Raw genomic sequence first — 14,846 nt, 5'->3', positions numbered from 1 at the left:
GGAGATTAAGAACTATTTCGATTAATAAATTCTTCGATATTTAGTTACATATAAGGAATAAAAAAGTGGTATTGCTAGGGGCACAAACTCTTTACCAACTTATTTTCTTCTTAATTAGTCCAAAGATGGATATTTTCTTTGTTGTTTAATTCAGGTTACCATAAATGAATGACGAGATATGATATTTTGCATATTTTTCTTTACCTTGGTGGAATCCGGATTGGAGATTAGAACTATTTCGATTCATGAATCAAAAATTATATACGGGGTTATACATTAAAATCCGTAATACGTGGAAAATCAGGATTTAGATGAGTTACTATTCATTCTCTACCAACTTCTCCGGTTCTTGATGACTTCTCCCACTCTAATTCAAGTAAACATGAAATTATCAAAATTTTGTCCCAACTAAAATGTATCATGTAATTTATAGATGACATTACAACCACTGGCGGACCCAGAAATTTGTTAGCGGAGGTGCAATATTGACTAAGTATGAAAAATGGTTTTTCGGAATAATCATTTTCTCAAGATAATTTTTGGCGGCTTTTATTCCTTACACTTCAAATAAAAAAACTTGATTTTATAGGATTTTAGTATGAAGTATATATTGACTTAATGAGCCATCATTATTAGCCTAAATCGTATTTTGCACTAAAACCGATTTTTCATATTTTGATTTGGTGGGAATTTGATTTTCTAGTATTTTTTTTAAAAATCCAAATGGGGGGTACTTCCTTATTTACATTGTAAACTTAAGTAAAAGGACAAAGACATTTACTTAAATGTTGAAAATGGAAATAAGGTAATCTATACACTAGTTGAGTAAAGGGGCAATTTGAAGCACCTACAATGGTTTTTCCGACGATAGGAGGTGCAGCTGCACCTCCTTGCGCCTTAATAGGTCCGCCACTGATTACAACACACTTGGTTCATGATTGCGAAAAAAGAAGTAAACTTCGGTTGAAGGCTATTCTAAATCATTATCAAGGCAAAAATGTAGGAGCCTTCCTAACTTTAGTAGCTTGCTCAAAACCATAGGCAATCTGGATCAGCTTTGGCTCAGAACCCTTCAGTCCCCCAAAGGTTATGCCAAAGGGCACACCCTTCTTGTCATATCCAGCAGGGACACTAATTCCTGGGAAACCCCCAATTGCAAGCACAGGGGAAACATCTGAACCAGGAGTCACCAATGCATCTAGCCTGTTGTCTGTCAACAATTTCTCAAACCCATATTTTGTCAGCTTTGCTAGATTCAACAATGCTGCCTTTTCATTGTTGCCTATCCCATTTGTTGCTTGGGCTGCGAGAAAAATGTCTTGTCCAAATTCCTTGATCAATTCCTTCACAGCAAAATCAAGTTTATTGGTCATCATTGAACATGGTTTATAGGGAACTTATTGTGCATGTGTATAATTTACTTACCACACGAGAACTTGAGGTTGAAGGCGATTACATCTGCCAATGATCGAACTGGAGATAACACCAGGTCTTTTAGATATGCATTCAAGGCTAGCTTGAACTCAGCCAGTGATGCTGTTGCTTCCCCACTCAAATTGAAGTTCAAGATAACATCAATGTTGGCTATTTCTAAATGGTCTACCAAAACAGCACCTCCTTGCCTGCAATTTGCAGAAAGAACATTGTATCATGTTAAACACTACATTTAATTGGTTCAATTGGACTAGTAGCGAGGTCGAAAGTGCATATAGTGCTACCTAAGAGTCTGGAAATGTTTCTCAAACGCTTGAAGCTGGAGAGATCCGCTGCCGGAAGTGAAGAAGGGATCCCTCACTATTCCTAGTCTCTTTCCTTTGAGCCCGTACGCCTGAAGAAATTGTTTGTAGCCACTGCTTGGAATGTACTTGGAGGCTTCTCTGGTTGCTTGATCATTGTAATCATAGCCTACAATGGCATCAAGAACATGAACGGCATCTGAAACTGTCCTGGTGATGGGCCTATTACATTCAACACAGTATAATACTACATTAGCTAAGGTTGCAGAAGTATATATTGTTGTTGAAACAAGCAATGAACATCATAACACAAATGGTATTTTCTTGGGCTAAGTTTGCTAACTGAGATGGAGGAACAGAGTAGAAAAATCCAGACAATGAAATGTTTGGTTTCGATTAAGAGAACGTACCCAACGGTGTCCTGTCTGGGAGTTATCGGAATCACCCCTGCACGGCTGGTGAGGCCAACTGTTAGTTTGATGCCCACAACTGAGTTGAAACTTGCTGGACATAATATGGAGCCATCAGTCTCAGTCCCCAGAGATACTGCTACCAAATTTGCTGCAGCTGAAATTGCTGGTCCACTGCTTGATCCACAGGGAGTTGCTGATAGCACATAAGGGTTCTGCACACCACCATAGAGCATTGAAATTGTAATTACAAGTTATGCGAAAAATCCATACTAATTCACAAGAATTTGACAAGAACTTCAAAGCTCACCTTTCCTTGGCCACCTCTGGCACTCCAGCCAGCGGGTGCTGTAAGAGACCTGAACTGAGCCCACTCACTTAAGCTAGCCTTCCCCAATATGATGGCTCCCGCACTCCTCAACTTGCTCACCACACCGGCATCACGAGGCACAACTGAGCCAAGCAGAGCCAACGAGCCAGCAGTGGTGTTAAGCTTATCTTTGGTTCCAATGTTGTCCTTGAGCAAGATAGGAATGCCATGTAACCCAGAATAGTAACCGGGGCCCTTTGCCTTTCGCTGATAGTCCGCCTTATCAGCTTGGTAAAGGGCATCTGGGTTCACCTCTATGACTGCATTAAGGACCGGGTTGAGCCTGCGGATTTCTTGAAGGTAGAACTCAACAAGTTTTCTTGAAGTCAGTTGGTTCTGTTTGAAAGCTTGTTGGAGATCAGAGATTGTAGCTTCTCTAATATAGAGCCCATGGACAGAAAAAGTTTGGGACCCAAATGAAGCTAAGGATAGAAGAATGAGAAGCAAAGATGGGAAGAGAGGAAAGCATGATGGTGATTTTGCAGCCATTAAAGTAATGTAGTGGCTGATTTGATTTGCTCAGAGGAGTTCTACCAGCTACAAATTATATAAACAGAGTCTTTGGACCACTTACAGTTTCTTAATCTCAATCGGGCATGGTCTCTTTGTAGCCTAGTTCAAGTTTTTACAAGATGCTTTAGTTAAATGCATGCCATTGTGCAATAAAATACAACAATAACAAGGCTAAGAGCATATGGCAATGAATCGATAATCGGCTAAACTCTGCAGCATTTTACGAATATTCGAGAAGAAGATAGTCCAGATACATGCAGAAACGATTTTTAGCATTTTATTTGGTTATAAAAAATTGCCTTGCCATGACCAATTCATAGCCTTGGCCGTCTCACTTCTAGTAAATATAGCTTCTACTGCGTAATTGCTTGTATTTGGGATTTAATCGATCTCGTCTTGTCTATTTGGATTTGGGAAAATGCTTATCAGAGTTTTAATACATCAGCCATAGTAAGTAGGTGGAATTAGTGACTTATTATTACATAACCTTGGACATTTAACCCACATCAAAACAAATGGCACACTGATTATTCATGAGCAGTATGATTTTTGTTTTGTTTGAAATACAACATGATATGAACCCACAGTGTCAATTGACTTGAGATGGAGCCCATCATGGGCCATTAGCAGCATAATTGAACTTCACTCTTTTAACTCAATGGAAATGCTAGTGATTTCCTTGGAGGTGCTCTTGAGTGGCTAGGCTGGGTCTTTCAGTGGCTGGAGCTATGGTGGGGATTGAGGACTAAACTTCAGGAGTGAGAGTGGCTGTGCTAGAGATAAGTTGGTCTTAAGAACCAACAGGTGGAGGCTTCCTGATCTTAGTTGCTTGCTCAAATGCGTACGCGATCTCAATCAGCTTTGGCTCTGAACCCTTTAGCCCCCCAAAGCAGATTCCAAAAGGGTACTTTTTAGTGTCATGGAATCCTGCCGGCACAATAATGCCCGGAAACCCACCAATTGCAAGGATAGAAGAAGCAGTGCTAGAATAAGTCACCAAGGCATCTAGGCTCTTATCTGTCATTAGCTTCTCAAATCCATCTCTAGACAGTCTTTCTAAATTTGACAACACTTCCAGCTCTTTAGGTCCTATTCCATTAGTCTTCTCAGACTCTTCTAAGAGATCTTGTCCATATTCATTGATCTTTTCCTGTGAATGATCAATAAGCATGATCTTTTAGTACATGAACTTATCTAGGGATTATCAAATATGTGCAAAATGTATGTGTATTAATGCATTAGCCCAGATATTTATATACACACACACACACACACACACACACACACACACACACACACACACACACTCAACTACTCAAGCATGTAAATCAAGTCTTTGAGAACAGAAAGTAACAGGCCATAAATTGACAAGTACATCAAATTGATCCTATTTACTCACCACTTTCGAGTTTTTATTGTTGTAGGCTATCACATCTGCCAAGGATCGCACTGGGGAAGCCACCAAATCCTTAAGGTATGTGTTTAAGGATATTTTGAACTCAGCAGACAATGCAGTCCGTTCATCACTTCCAATAACGATATCGATCAAATTGGCTATTTCCAAATGGTCTACCAAAATAGCATTTCCATTCCTAAATTAAACATACCAGAACTTATTACGTAATGAGAATTGATGGAGGATATATGTCTCCAGTTGAGACTAATACTAGAGGATGGAAACCTGCTTACCTCAGTGTGTTGAGATGTTGTTCAAAAATTTGAGTCAAGAAAGGGTCATCCTCCAAGTCATAGAAGGCTCTCAATATCCCTAATCTCTTTCCTCCAAGTCCATCGCATTTGAGAAATTGTGCATAGCCACCCTCGGGAATGTACTTCGATGTCTCAATTGTTGCAATATCATTGTTGTCGGAGCCTGCAATGACATCAAGAACATAAGCAGCATCTGATACTGTCCTACAGATGGGCCTGCTCAATCCAACACCAAAAAACAGTGAGAAAAAACTAGTCATCTGACTATAAAAGGTATCCAAAATTAATGCTACATACCCAACTGTGTCCTGTCTCGGGGAGATCGGGACAACTCCTGCTCGACTAGTAAGACCAACTGTTGGTTTGATGCCAACTACTGAGTTATAACTGCATGGACTTAAAATTGATCCATCTGTCTCAGTCCCCAGTGCCACTGCTACCAGACTTGCTGCCACTGATATTGCTGACCCGCTGCTTGAGCCGCTAGGCGTCTCCTCAAAATTGTACGGGTTCTGCACTCCACCAAACTGGCTAAGTCTACTGATCTTTTTTTCCTTGTACAGTTTAAATTATAAAAATGGTCTCATACCATACAGATCACCAGGCGGACTCTTGTTTGACTGTATGTTTGAGATTGACAGTTTCACAACATAACCATACCAAATATCATGAGAGAACTTAACCCTTTAAATTAATCAAACAAGTGATAATTTATGATATATATCAACTCACCACCCCCTGGCCACCTCTGGCACTCCAACCAGAAGGTGCACTATTGGACCTCCAATTGGACCACTCACTCAAGCTGGCCTTTCCCAGTATGATGGCCCCAGCCTCCCTCAACTTGGTCACCACGCCGGCGTCCCGGGGCACAACAGAGCCAAGCAGAGCATAAGAGCCAGCTGTGGTGTTCAACTTGTCCTTGGTTGCAGTGTTGTCCTTGACCAGAATGGGAATGCCATGCAACTTAGAGAGTGGCACAGATGGTGGCTTGGTCTTGCGCTCGTAGTCTGCCTTTTCGGCAAGGTCAAGCGCATCCGGGTTCACTTCTATGACCCCCTTGAGGAAAGGGTTAAGTCTGGTGATTTCTCCAAGGTAAAATTGGACAAGTTGCTTTGAGGTGAGCTGGTTGAGCTTGAAAGCAAGTTGGATATCATCTATGGTGGCTTCCCTGATTGAGAACCCTTGGCCTGTAATTGTTTGTGGCCCAGATGACAATGTAAACAGAAGAATCACAAGTAAGCAGTGGACTAGCTGCAGACTCACAGAGTTCATAACTTCAAACTTTGAAACACAACTGGGCTGAGGTCTGAGATATCGGCCGATAAATCCCTTTCTCAGAGTACCGAAACTGAAACTGGGGAAGCCATTTCTTCTCCCAAACTAATTAAGCCCTAATTGAGTACCCATGTACCAATCAAGCAAAAATTCAATTAATTTAAATCGAATCAAACCTACAAAATCTGACTTACCTTTATCCATCAACGGAGAGTCACCACCACCACCAGTTGCCATTTACACACTAAAGCCCAGCTACCCCCATCCTCCCTGGTGTTCCTTCTCCAAAGTGATGGGCTTCCCTGTCCTCCACAGGTGTAAGGTTTTTCGTCCAGTTAGGCTCTGACGCATGCCTTCAGGGGCGGCGTCCTAGGTTGTTCTTGTCCTAGCTGGTGTTTTTGTTGTTGTCTTTAGTTGTTTTGTTTGGTGTGCTTTGTTTGTTTGGACTTCTTGTTGTGTTGCCCAGGGGTGTTTCGGTTGTTAGTCTGGTTTCCCTTTTGTCTGGTTGTGTTATTTCCTTCCTTTCCCTTTCGTTTTTTAATGAAAGTGTGTTTCGAACAAATTAAAAAAAAAGAAAGAAGCCCAGCTACCTCTCATCTCTCTCATTTTTCTGTCTGGTGCGATTCCTAAGGGAATATGTAATAGATTCTTTTTTTTCTTTCAAATATTTTTAATGCAGCATATTTATGCTGCTATTAATCAAAGAGCAATTTGATTAGATGATATTCAATTGGTTAATTCTCACGGGATAGGAGTTTCCCTTAGGCTTATTATTTAGTTAGTTATATTACGTTTCTTATGGTTATGTTATGGATCATGTTTATAATGTTTAAATCATACATATTTTTTGCCAACCGGGTCTAGCCCGGAGAAAAAAAACCTTGACTTGTAAACACTAAAAAAAAAAATCTTTCATACCTTTCATCAACTCTCTTGTAATTTAGACTATCACTTGTACTCTTAATGCTAAATGTATTGATATTGCGGTCAAATCATGATGCATTTCAATTATTAAACACGTGAAAAGGTTATCATAGAAAACAAGTAATTAATAGTTTTCAATTTTAATAGAATTTCTGTTTTTTTTTAAATTATTTGGGAGAGCCATTTGAACTTGAATCTCTTGCACCAGTTGAAAGAGAAATAGTATTAGACCAAAAGAACAGTTGTAATAAAATCTATATGATCAAAGACCCGTCATTATTATTCTTAGCATTTTGTTGATCATGAGACTACAATAGTGCACTCATTAGCTTCAATAACAATAAAATGGGGCTCTAAATCTTGAAGTTTTTAAGTGAAGGAGGCTTCCTAATCTTAGTGGCTTGCTCAAAGCCGTATGCTATCTCAATTAGCTTTGGCTCCGAACCCCTCAGCCCGCCAAAGGAGATGCCAAACGGTACCCCATCTTTAGTATATCCTGCTGGGACAACCACACCTGGGGAACCTGCTATGGCGAGCAACGTCGACACGGCTTCAGATGGAGCCACCACTGCGTCTAGCCTCTTCTTCGTCACGAGCTTCTCGAAACCATTTTTCGATAGCTTTGCCAAGTTTACCAGCGCTGCTTTCTCTGCATTGCCAATCCCATTTGTTGCTCCAGCTTCCAAGAGTAGGCCTTGGCCATACTCCTTCACTTTCTCCTGCATTGCCGGTAGCTCAACCAATTACTTTGGACAAATTCTGAGCATATAATTTGAAAGTAGCATAAACCCTTGCTCCTATTTACTCACCAGTTTTGAGTTTTTATTGTTGAAGGCTATCACGTCTGCCAAGGATCGGACTGGCGAAGCCACCAAGTTCTTGAGGTATGTGTTCAAGTAAATTTTGAACTCAGCAGACAATGCAATGATTTCACTACTTGCATTGTAGATTTCATCAAAATGTGCTATTTCCAAATTGTCTACCAAAACAGCACCTCTTTTCCTACATTAAATTTCCAAATTCCAACAACTTATTATGTCATCAAAACAGAACGCATGTCTCGAATTGGAGAGACTAATACATGGTTTTGTTACCTCAGAGTGTTGAAATGCTGTTCAAAAGTTTGAGTCTGCGAAGCGTCACCGACGAAGTTGAACAAGGCTGTCACTATCCCTATTCTCTTACCTCTAAGTCCATCAGGTCTGAGAAATTGTGCATAGCCGCCCTTGGGAATGTACCTCGATGCCTCAATTGTTGCAAGGTCATTGCTGTCAATGCCTGCAATGACATCAAGAACATATGCGGCATCTGATACTGTCCTAGAAATTGGCCTGTTCAATCCAACACCCCCCAACAAACAATGAGACAGAAAAAGCTAGCCATCTAAATTAATGTGAAAATAATTTACATTGATTGATCACCACTTACCCGACTGTGTCCTGTCTTGGAGAGATTGGGACAACCCCTGCTCGACTTGTAAGGCCAATTGTTGGTTTGATGCCAACCACTGAGTTCCAACTGGATGGACTTAAAATTGACCCGTCTGTTTCACTCCCCAGTGTCACTGCTGCCAGATTTGCTGCCGCTGATATTGCCGACCCGCTGCTTGAGCCGCTAGGCGTAACGTTGAAATTGTAAGGGTTCTGCACTCAACGTAACTATATCTCAGTGGGTTAAATCTCAGAATGTCTGTTATGTTATATTGTTGTCAGTCAATCTGGAACATTAGTTATGTGAACTTTTGGTTGAATGTATGTTTTAAATTAACAATTTCACAACATAACATACATGAGGCAATTAATGACCCTCAACTCACCACCCCTTGGCCACCTCTGCCACTCCAACCAGAAGGTGCGTCATTGGACCTCCAATAGGACCACTCACTCAAGCTGGCCTTTCCCAGTATGATAGCCCCAGCCTTCCTCAACTTGGTCACCACGCCGGCGTCCCGGGGCACAACAGAGCCAAGCAGAGCATAAGAGCCAGCTGTGGTGTTCAACTTGTCCTTGGTTGCAATGTTGTCCTTGACCAGAATGGGAATGCCATGTAACTTAGAGAGTGACACAGATGGTGCCTTAGTCTTGCGCTCGTAGTCAGCCTTGTCCGCAAGATAAAGCGCATCCGGGTTCACTTCTATGACCCCTTTGAGGAAAGGGTTGAGCCTGCTGATTTCCCCGAGGTAAAACTGGACTAGTTGCCTTGAGGTGAGCTTGTTGTGCTTGAAAGCTAGTTGGAGATCGTCTATGGTGGCTTCCTTGATTGAGAGTCCATGTCCGGCAGCTGTTTGTTGCCCAAGTGACAATGCAAAGAGAAGAAGAATCAGAAGGAAGGATGAAAAGTGAGAGAGGCTTGGATGTGCCATTGGAGCAGTGATCACTATAACTTAATTTACAACTTCAAACTTAGAAGTTGTGCCATGGATATAGGAAACCAAAAGTTTCCGTGGTCCCACGTTTGATAATAAATATCTACATTGCCGGCCACCATGAACACTCACTCAAGCGCTTGAGTTTGATTTGAATTTGATTGAGGTGACAATTTAAAGCTAGCTAATGTTTCCCACCAGAGGATAAGATAAAATTAGTGTTGTATGGTGAGACTGTGACGACAAAAAGAACCAGCTAGCACCAATTGCAATCTGCCAGCTGACAATTGGAAAGTTGATTTTATCTTTCTTTTATGCTTGCTTTAGAATAGAGATAATATATATATGCAAACAGAACCTTCCCATATTTCAGGTTGTGTGAATGAAAACCTTTGCAGCCTGAAGTGGGATTGAAACTATATTGTTTCTTTCGTTTTTATCTTTTTCCGTACTTGCATGCGGCACACATTTTCCTTCAAAGTTGATAATAGCTGGTCTGGTCCCAAATCAAGGGTACATATGTCTGTTCAGATTATCAGAAACGAATTACCAACGTGTGTCACATGGTGGATCGAGCAATGCAATTCACACTCAAAGCTCTTTTTATATGTTGAGCCCTACTATCAATTCTTTTAATATGACCCCCATTTTTCTAGAAAGATGTAATAAAATAATATGTTATATGATATTTCGAGTGAAAATTAAAAATCCGAATTTAACATTTTGCATTTGAGCTAACTCTCGGAGATGATATTGTGATAAACTCTTACTTTTGGCCTTCTATCTATGCAACCAAAAAATTATCCAATTTGTGGACGGTTATCTATGATTTAAAGCTTTATAATCCCTCCAACAAAATCATGGACTGTATGAAGTTTCGAGTATTATTATCACATACCCAACATGGTAATGATTCTAATGTTATGTACACTATTCTAGGTTAATACTCTTTATGGAGGATTGAGATACAAAGAACCAGATTCATGGATAATAGCTGGATGATATACTCTTTCTCTTTATTAGGAGACTGCAATTTTTCCTTGTTCTGAGTATTTGATTATTGGTTGGAACAACTTTCTCCTACGGTTCTTGTCATTTCATGTCCACATGGAAGTTTTAAGCAATTCTAGTATAACAACATGATCGCATGCTACATAATTTGGAATGTATAGTTTATTTCACTACTACAAAACTGCTCTAAAGACACATTTTATAGTGCACAAAAGAAGGATCATGTCTTTTTCAACTTCATTTAGCACAAAAATGTCTTAAACATGTCTTTTACACATAAAACACTGTAGGTTTGTGTCCATTGCAATTTGGACACAAGATTTGTGCCTAATATCCATGTCAATATCACCTTTTACTATGTCACTTCACAGTAAGTAATAATAAGTGAGGCTATGAAATTATTATTATAATTTGAGAGCACGATTAATTGTGCTTTTCATAGGAAACGAAAAGTAATTTTGTGCCTAAGGTTTATATGCTATTAAAAATCATGATGCATTCCAACTATTAAACACATGAAAAGGTTATCATAGAAAACAAGTAATTAATAGTTTTCAATTTTAATAGAATTTCTGTTTTTTTTTTATTATTTAGGAGAGCCATTTGAACTTGAATCTCTTGCACCATTTGAAAGAGAAATAGTATTATTGTATTAGACCAAGAGAACAGTTGTAATAAAATCTAAATGATCAAGACCCGTCATTATTATTCTTAGCATTTTCTTGATCATAAGACTACAATAGTACCCCCATTAGCTTCAATACCCCAATAAAAAGGGGCTCTAAAATCTTGATGTTTTTTAAGTGAAGGAGGCTTCCTAATCTTAGTGGCTTGCTCAAAGCCGTATGCTATCTCAATTAGCTTTGGCTCCGAACCCCTCAGCCCGCCAAAGGAGATGCCAAACGGTACCCCATCTTTAGTATATCCTGCTGGGACAACCACACCTGGGGAACCTGCTATGGCGAGCAACGTCGACACGGCTGCAGATGGAGCCACCACTGCGTCTAGCCTCTCCTTCGTCACAAGCTTCTCGAAACCATTTTTCGATAGCTTTGCCAAGTTTACCAGCGCTGCCTTCTCTGCATTGCCAATCCCATTTGTTGCTTCAGCTTCCAAGAGTCGGCCTTGGCCATACTCCTTCACTTTCTCCTGCATTGCCGGTAGCTCAACCAATTACTTAGGACAGATTCTGAGCATAATTTGGAAGTAACATAAACCTTTGCTCCTATTTACTCACCAGTTTTGAGTTTTTATTGTTGAAGGCTATCACGTCTGCCAAGGATCGAACTGGCGAAGCCACCAAGTTCTTGAGGTATGTGTTCAAGTAAATTTTGAACTCCGCAGACAATGCAATGCTTTCACTACTTGCATTGTAGATTTCATCAAAATGTGCTATTTCCAATTTGTCTACCAAAACAGCACCTCTTTTCCTACATTAAATTTCCAAATTCCAACAACTTATTATGTCATCAAAACAGAACGTATGTCTCGAATTGGAGAGACTAATACATGGTTTTGTTACCTCAGAGTGTTGAAATGCTGTTCAAAAGTTCGAGTCAACAAAGCGTCACTGCCGAAGTTGAACAAGGCTGTCACTATCCCTATTCTCTTACCTCTAAGTCCATCAGGTCTGAGAAATTGTGCATAGCCGCCCTTGGGAATGTACCTCGATGCCACAATTGTTGCAAGGTCATTGCTGTCAATGCCTGCAATGACATCAAGAACATATGCGGCATCTGATACTGTCCTAGCAATTGGCCTGTTCAATCCAACACCCCCCAACAAACAATGAGACTGAAAAAGGTTGCCATCTAAATTAATGTAAAAATAATTTACATTGATTGATCACCACTTACCCGACCGTGTCCTGTCTTGGAGAGATTGGGACAACCCCTGCTCGACTTGTAAGGCCAATTGTTGGTTTGATGCCCACCACTGAGTTCCAACTGGATGGACTTAAAATTGACCCGTCTGTTTCAGTCCCCAGTGTCACTGCTGCCAGATTTGCTGCCGCTGATATTGCCGACCCGCTACTTGAGCCGCTTGGCGTCGCTTTGAAGTTGTAAGGGTTCTGCACTCAACCGAACTATATCACAGTGGGTTAAATCTCTGAATGTCTGTTATGTTATATTATCAGACTGTCAGTCAATCTCGAACATTAGTTATGTGAACTTTTAGTTGAATGTATGTTTTAAATTGAAAGTTTCACAACATACCATACCAAGGATCTATCAAGAGAACTTAACCGTTTAAATTAATCAAACAAGGTATACAGGAGGCAATTAATGATCCTCAACTCACCACCCCTTGGCCACCTCTGCCACTCCAACCAGGAGGTGTATGATTGGACCTCCCATAGACCCACTCACTCAAGCTGGCCTTTCCCAGTATGATAGCCCCAGCCTTCCTCAATTTGGTCACCACACCGGCGTCCCGGGGCACAACAGAGCCAAGCAGAGCATAAGAGCCAGCTGTGTTGTTTAACTTGTCCTTGGTTGCAATGTTGTCCTTGACCAGAATGGGAATGCCATGTAACTTAGAGAGTGACACAGATGGTGCCTTAGTCTTGCGCTCGTAGTCAGCCTTGTCCGCAAGATAAAGCGCATCCGGGTTCACTTCTATGACCCCTTTGAGGAAAGGGTTGAGCCTGCTGATTTCCCCAAGGTAAAACTGGACCAGTTGCCTTGATGTGAGCTGCTTGTGCTTGAAAGCTAGTTGGATATCGTCTATGGTGGCTTCCTTGATTGAGAGTCCATGTCCTGCAGTTGTTTGTTGCCCAAGTGACAGTGCAAAGAGAAGAAGAATCAGAAAGAAGGATGAGAAGTGAGAGAGGCTTGCTTGTGCCATTGGATCAGTGAACACTAGAACTTGATTTACAACTTCAACTTAGAAATTGTGCCATGGATATAGGATCCCAAAAGTGAAAAGTACCCCTCAATTCACTTCTTAATAATTTGCAATTTGACTGACTTCATGATCATTGGAATGAGAAATTCTCTGGTCCTATTCCTATTGGCCACTGCCGTGAACCACTCACTCACGCACTTGAGTTTGATTGTGGTGACTAGACTAGTTGCTAGCTAATGCTCCCACCTAAAAGGATAGAAAATTAGTGTTGCATGGTGAGTTTGTGACCACAAGAAGAACCAGCTAGCACCAATTGCAATCTGTCGGCTGACACACTTGGAAGGTTGATTTTGTCATTTTTTTTTCTTACTTTAGAAATAGAAAGAATATACATAGGAATGCGAGAAACCTTCGATCTAACTTTCTTTTTTCACCTTTTGTCTTTTTCCTTTGTGTCACTTTCTTATATTTAAAACAAACAATATCATTAATACTTTAGACAAGTTAATTTTTGTTTTCCAAATTTACTTTTATTAAATTTATTGACTTTTTTTTTTCTTTCAATTTAATTTTTTTTATATATTCCTTCAATTTATACCCTTATCATCCTCCCTTCTCTCTTCTCCCACCACATATTTGACATTCTTCTCCACAACGTTACTGAAACATGGTTCTTCTTTTTTAGCCACTATTAGCCACTAATGGCCATTAATTGTTGTCTCAAACCCAAATAGCTTTACTAATTAAAATCTTGAGTACAAATTGTTTTATCACGATGGATTTTTATATTTCCTTGTTGTGTGCCAAACTCCAAGAATACTGTGTGGGACCAATAAGTAGCAGCATATGAAATAGGGCAGGGGAAAGAAAAAAAACATGGAGCTTCCTGATTTGAGGTTGGTATCAATGAATGTGATGGTGGGATCCAAATTAGGCTTTGACGTCTTCTTCTCTTGAGCTGGGTTAGGGAGTTGGGAACAGGAAAAGTCCCAACTAGGTAATGTGTTTTAATTAAGTGTCCCAAGACACACAAAATCATACTTTTTCCTTATTAGAGTAAATCGCAGATGACAAGTTGTTTGTACATTGTAGTCTTTCCATATAATTTTTTTTTTGGTCGAACTCTTTCCACATAATTTAGGTAGATTTATTTCACATAAGAATTAGTGATTTATGGGTTGTGGTTATGAAGTTAGAGAAATAATAGGTATAGTGAGTAGTGGCGGATCCATGATTCTTAGAATATGGGGTCATAGTGTAAAGGTTTCGAATTTTTTTTTTTTAAAAACAAAATTAACATTGAAAAATTAAACAATAGAATTTTCATTCCTAATCAACTAATCAAAACACAAAACATGTAAAAAAAAACCTAAGCACAAGACCCTAATCAAATATTTTAAAAAAAGCCCTAATAAACTAATCAAAACATAAAGCCCTAATCAATTAATCAAAACACAAGCATTAATTAATTAATGAAAACACTATCAATAACCCCTTAACCAATTGTTGATGAGAGGAGGAAGAAATATTCATTTGGGGGGGGGGGTTGTACAGTTGTAATATATGAAGAAATTGATATAAGAGCACTTTCATTCCTATGGGCAAAGGCAAGGCAATGGGTATCACTATTCATGTGAATAGTGGCAGCCCTTGCAATTTTGTTTTCACCCCTATTGGCTAGG

General features: G+C 39.9%; 4 protein-coding genes across 6 annotated transcripts; all 4 read right to left on the bottom strand.

Moving 5' to 3' along the window:
• Positions 1-776: 776 nt before the first annotated feature.
• Positions 777-3,318, bottom strand: LOC110753744 (putative amidase At4g34880). Of its 2 annotated transcripts, none has more exons than XM_088245602.1 (5): positions 2,457-3,292; positions 2,147-2,361; positions 1,719-1,958; positions 1,428-1,622; positions 777-1,347 (listed from the first exon to the last, which is right to left on the bottom strand). In XM_088245602.1, exons 1-5 carry the CDS (start codon positions 3,003-3,005, stop codon positions 987-989), a joined length of 1,560 nt encoding a protein of 519 aa, XP_088101728.1. In that variant the 5' UTR covers positions 3,006-3,292; the 3' UTR covers positions 777-986. The 2 variants fall into 2 exon arrangements, with proteins under 2 accessions (XP_088101728.1, XP_021810391.2); XM_021954699.2 differs by having other exon boundaries at positions 1,132-1,343; positions 1,426-1,622; positions 2,457-3,318.
• Positions 3,319-3,484: 166 nt separating this feature from the next.
• On the bottom strand, positions 3,485-6,619 carry LOC110753745 (putative amidase At4g34880). Of its 2 annotated transcripts, none has more exons than XM_088245598.1 (6): positions 6,212-6,619; positions 5,472-6,133; positions 5,037-5,251; positions 4,719-4,955; positions 4,429-4,621; positions 3,485-4,179 (listed from the first exon to the last, which is right to left on the bottom strand). In XM_088245598.1, exons 2-6 carry the CDS (start codon positions 6,012-6,014, stop codon positions 3,820-3,822), a joined length of 1,548 nt encoding a protein of 515 aa, XP_088101724.1. In that variant the 5' UTR covers positions 6,015-6,133; positions 6,212-6,619; the 3' UTR covers positions 3,485-3,819. The 2 variants fall into 2 exon arrangements, with proteins under 2 accessions (XP_088101724.1, XP_088101727.1); XM_088245601.1 differs by having other exon boundaries at positions 5,472-6,122.
• A 564-nt stretch (positions 6,620-7,183) lies between these two features.
• On the bottom strand, positions 7,184-9,365 carry LOC110753786 (putative amidase At4g34880). The gene is made up of 5 exons (XM_088244938.1): positions 8,758-9,365; positions 8,370-8,584; positions 8,036-8,272; positions 7,751-7,943; positions 7,184-7,660 (listed from the first exon to the last, which is right to left on the bottom strand). Exons 1-5 carry the CDS (start codon positions 9,301-9,303, stop codon positions 7,295-7,297), a joined length of 1,557 nt encoding a protein of 518 aa, XP_088101064.1. The 5' UTR covers positions 9,304-9,365; the 3' UTR covers positions 7,184-7,294.
• Positions 9,366-10,943: 1,578 nt separating this feature from the next.
• LOC148292587 (putative amidase At4g34880) lies at positions 10,944-13,366 on the bottom strand. Its single transcript, XM_088246254.1, has 5 exons — positions 12,619-13,366; positions 12,174-12,388; positions 11,840-12,076; positions 11,555-11,747; positions 10,944-11,466 (listed from the first exon to the last, which is right to left on the bottom strand). Exons 1-5 carry the CDS (start codon positions 13,162-13,164, stop codon positions 11,044-11,046), a joined length of 1,614 nt encoding a protein of 537 aa, XP_088102380.1. The 5' UTR covers positions 13,165-13,366; the 3' UTR covers positions 10,944-11,043.
• Positions 13,367-14,846: the final 1,480 nt, after the last annotated feature.

This window comes from Prunus avium, chromosome 8, assembly GCF_965620075.1.
Source record: "Prunus avium chromosome 8, drPruAviu1.hap1.1, whole genome shotgun sequence".
In the NCBI taxonomy this organism is placed as follows: Eukaryota; Viridiplantae; Streptophyta; class Magnoliopsida; order Rosales; family Rosaceae; genus Prunus; species Prunus avium.
This window is presented reverse-complemented; position numbering and strand designations above follow the sequence as displayed.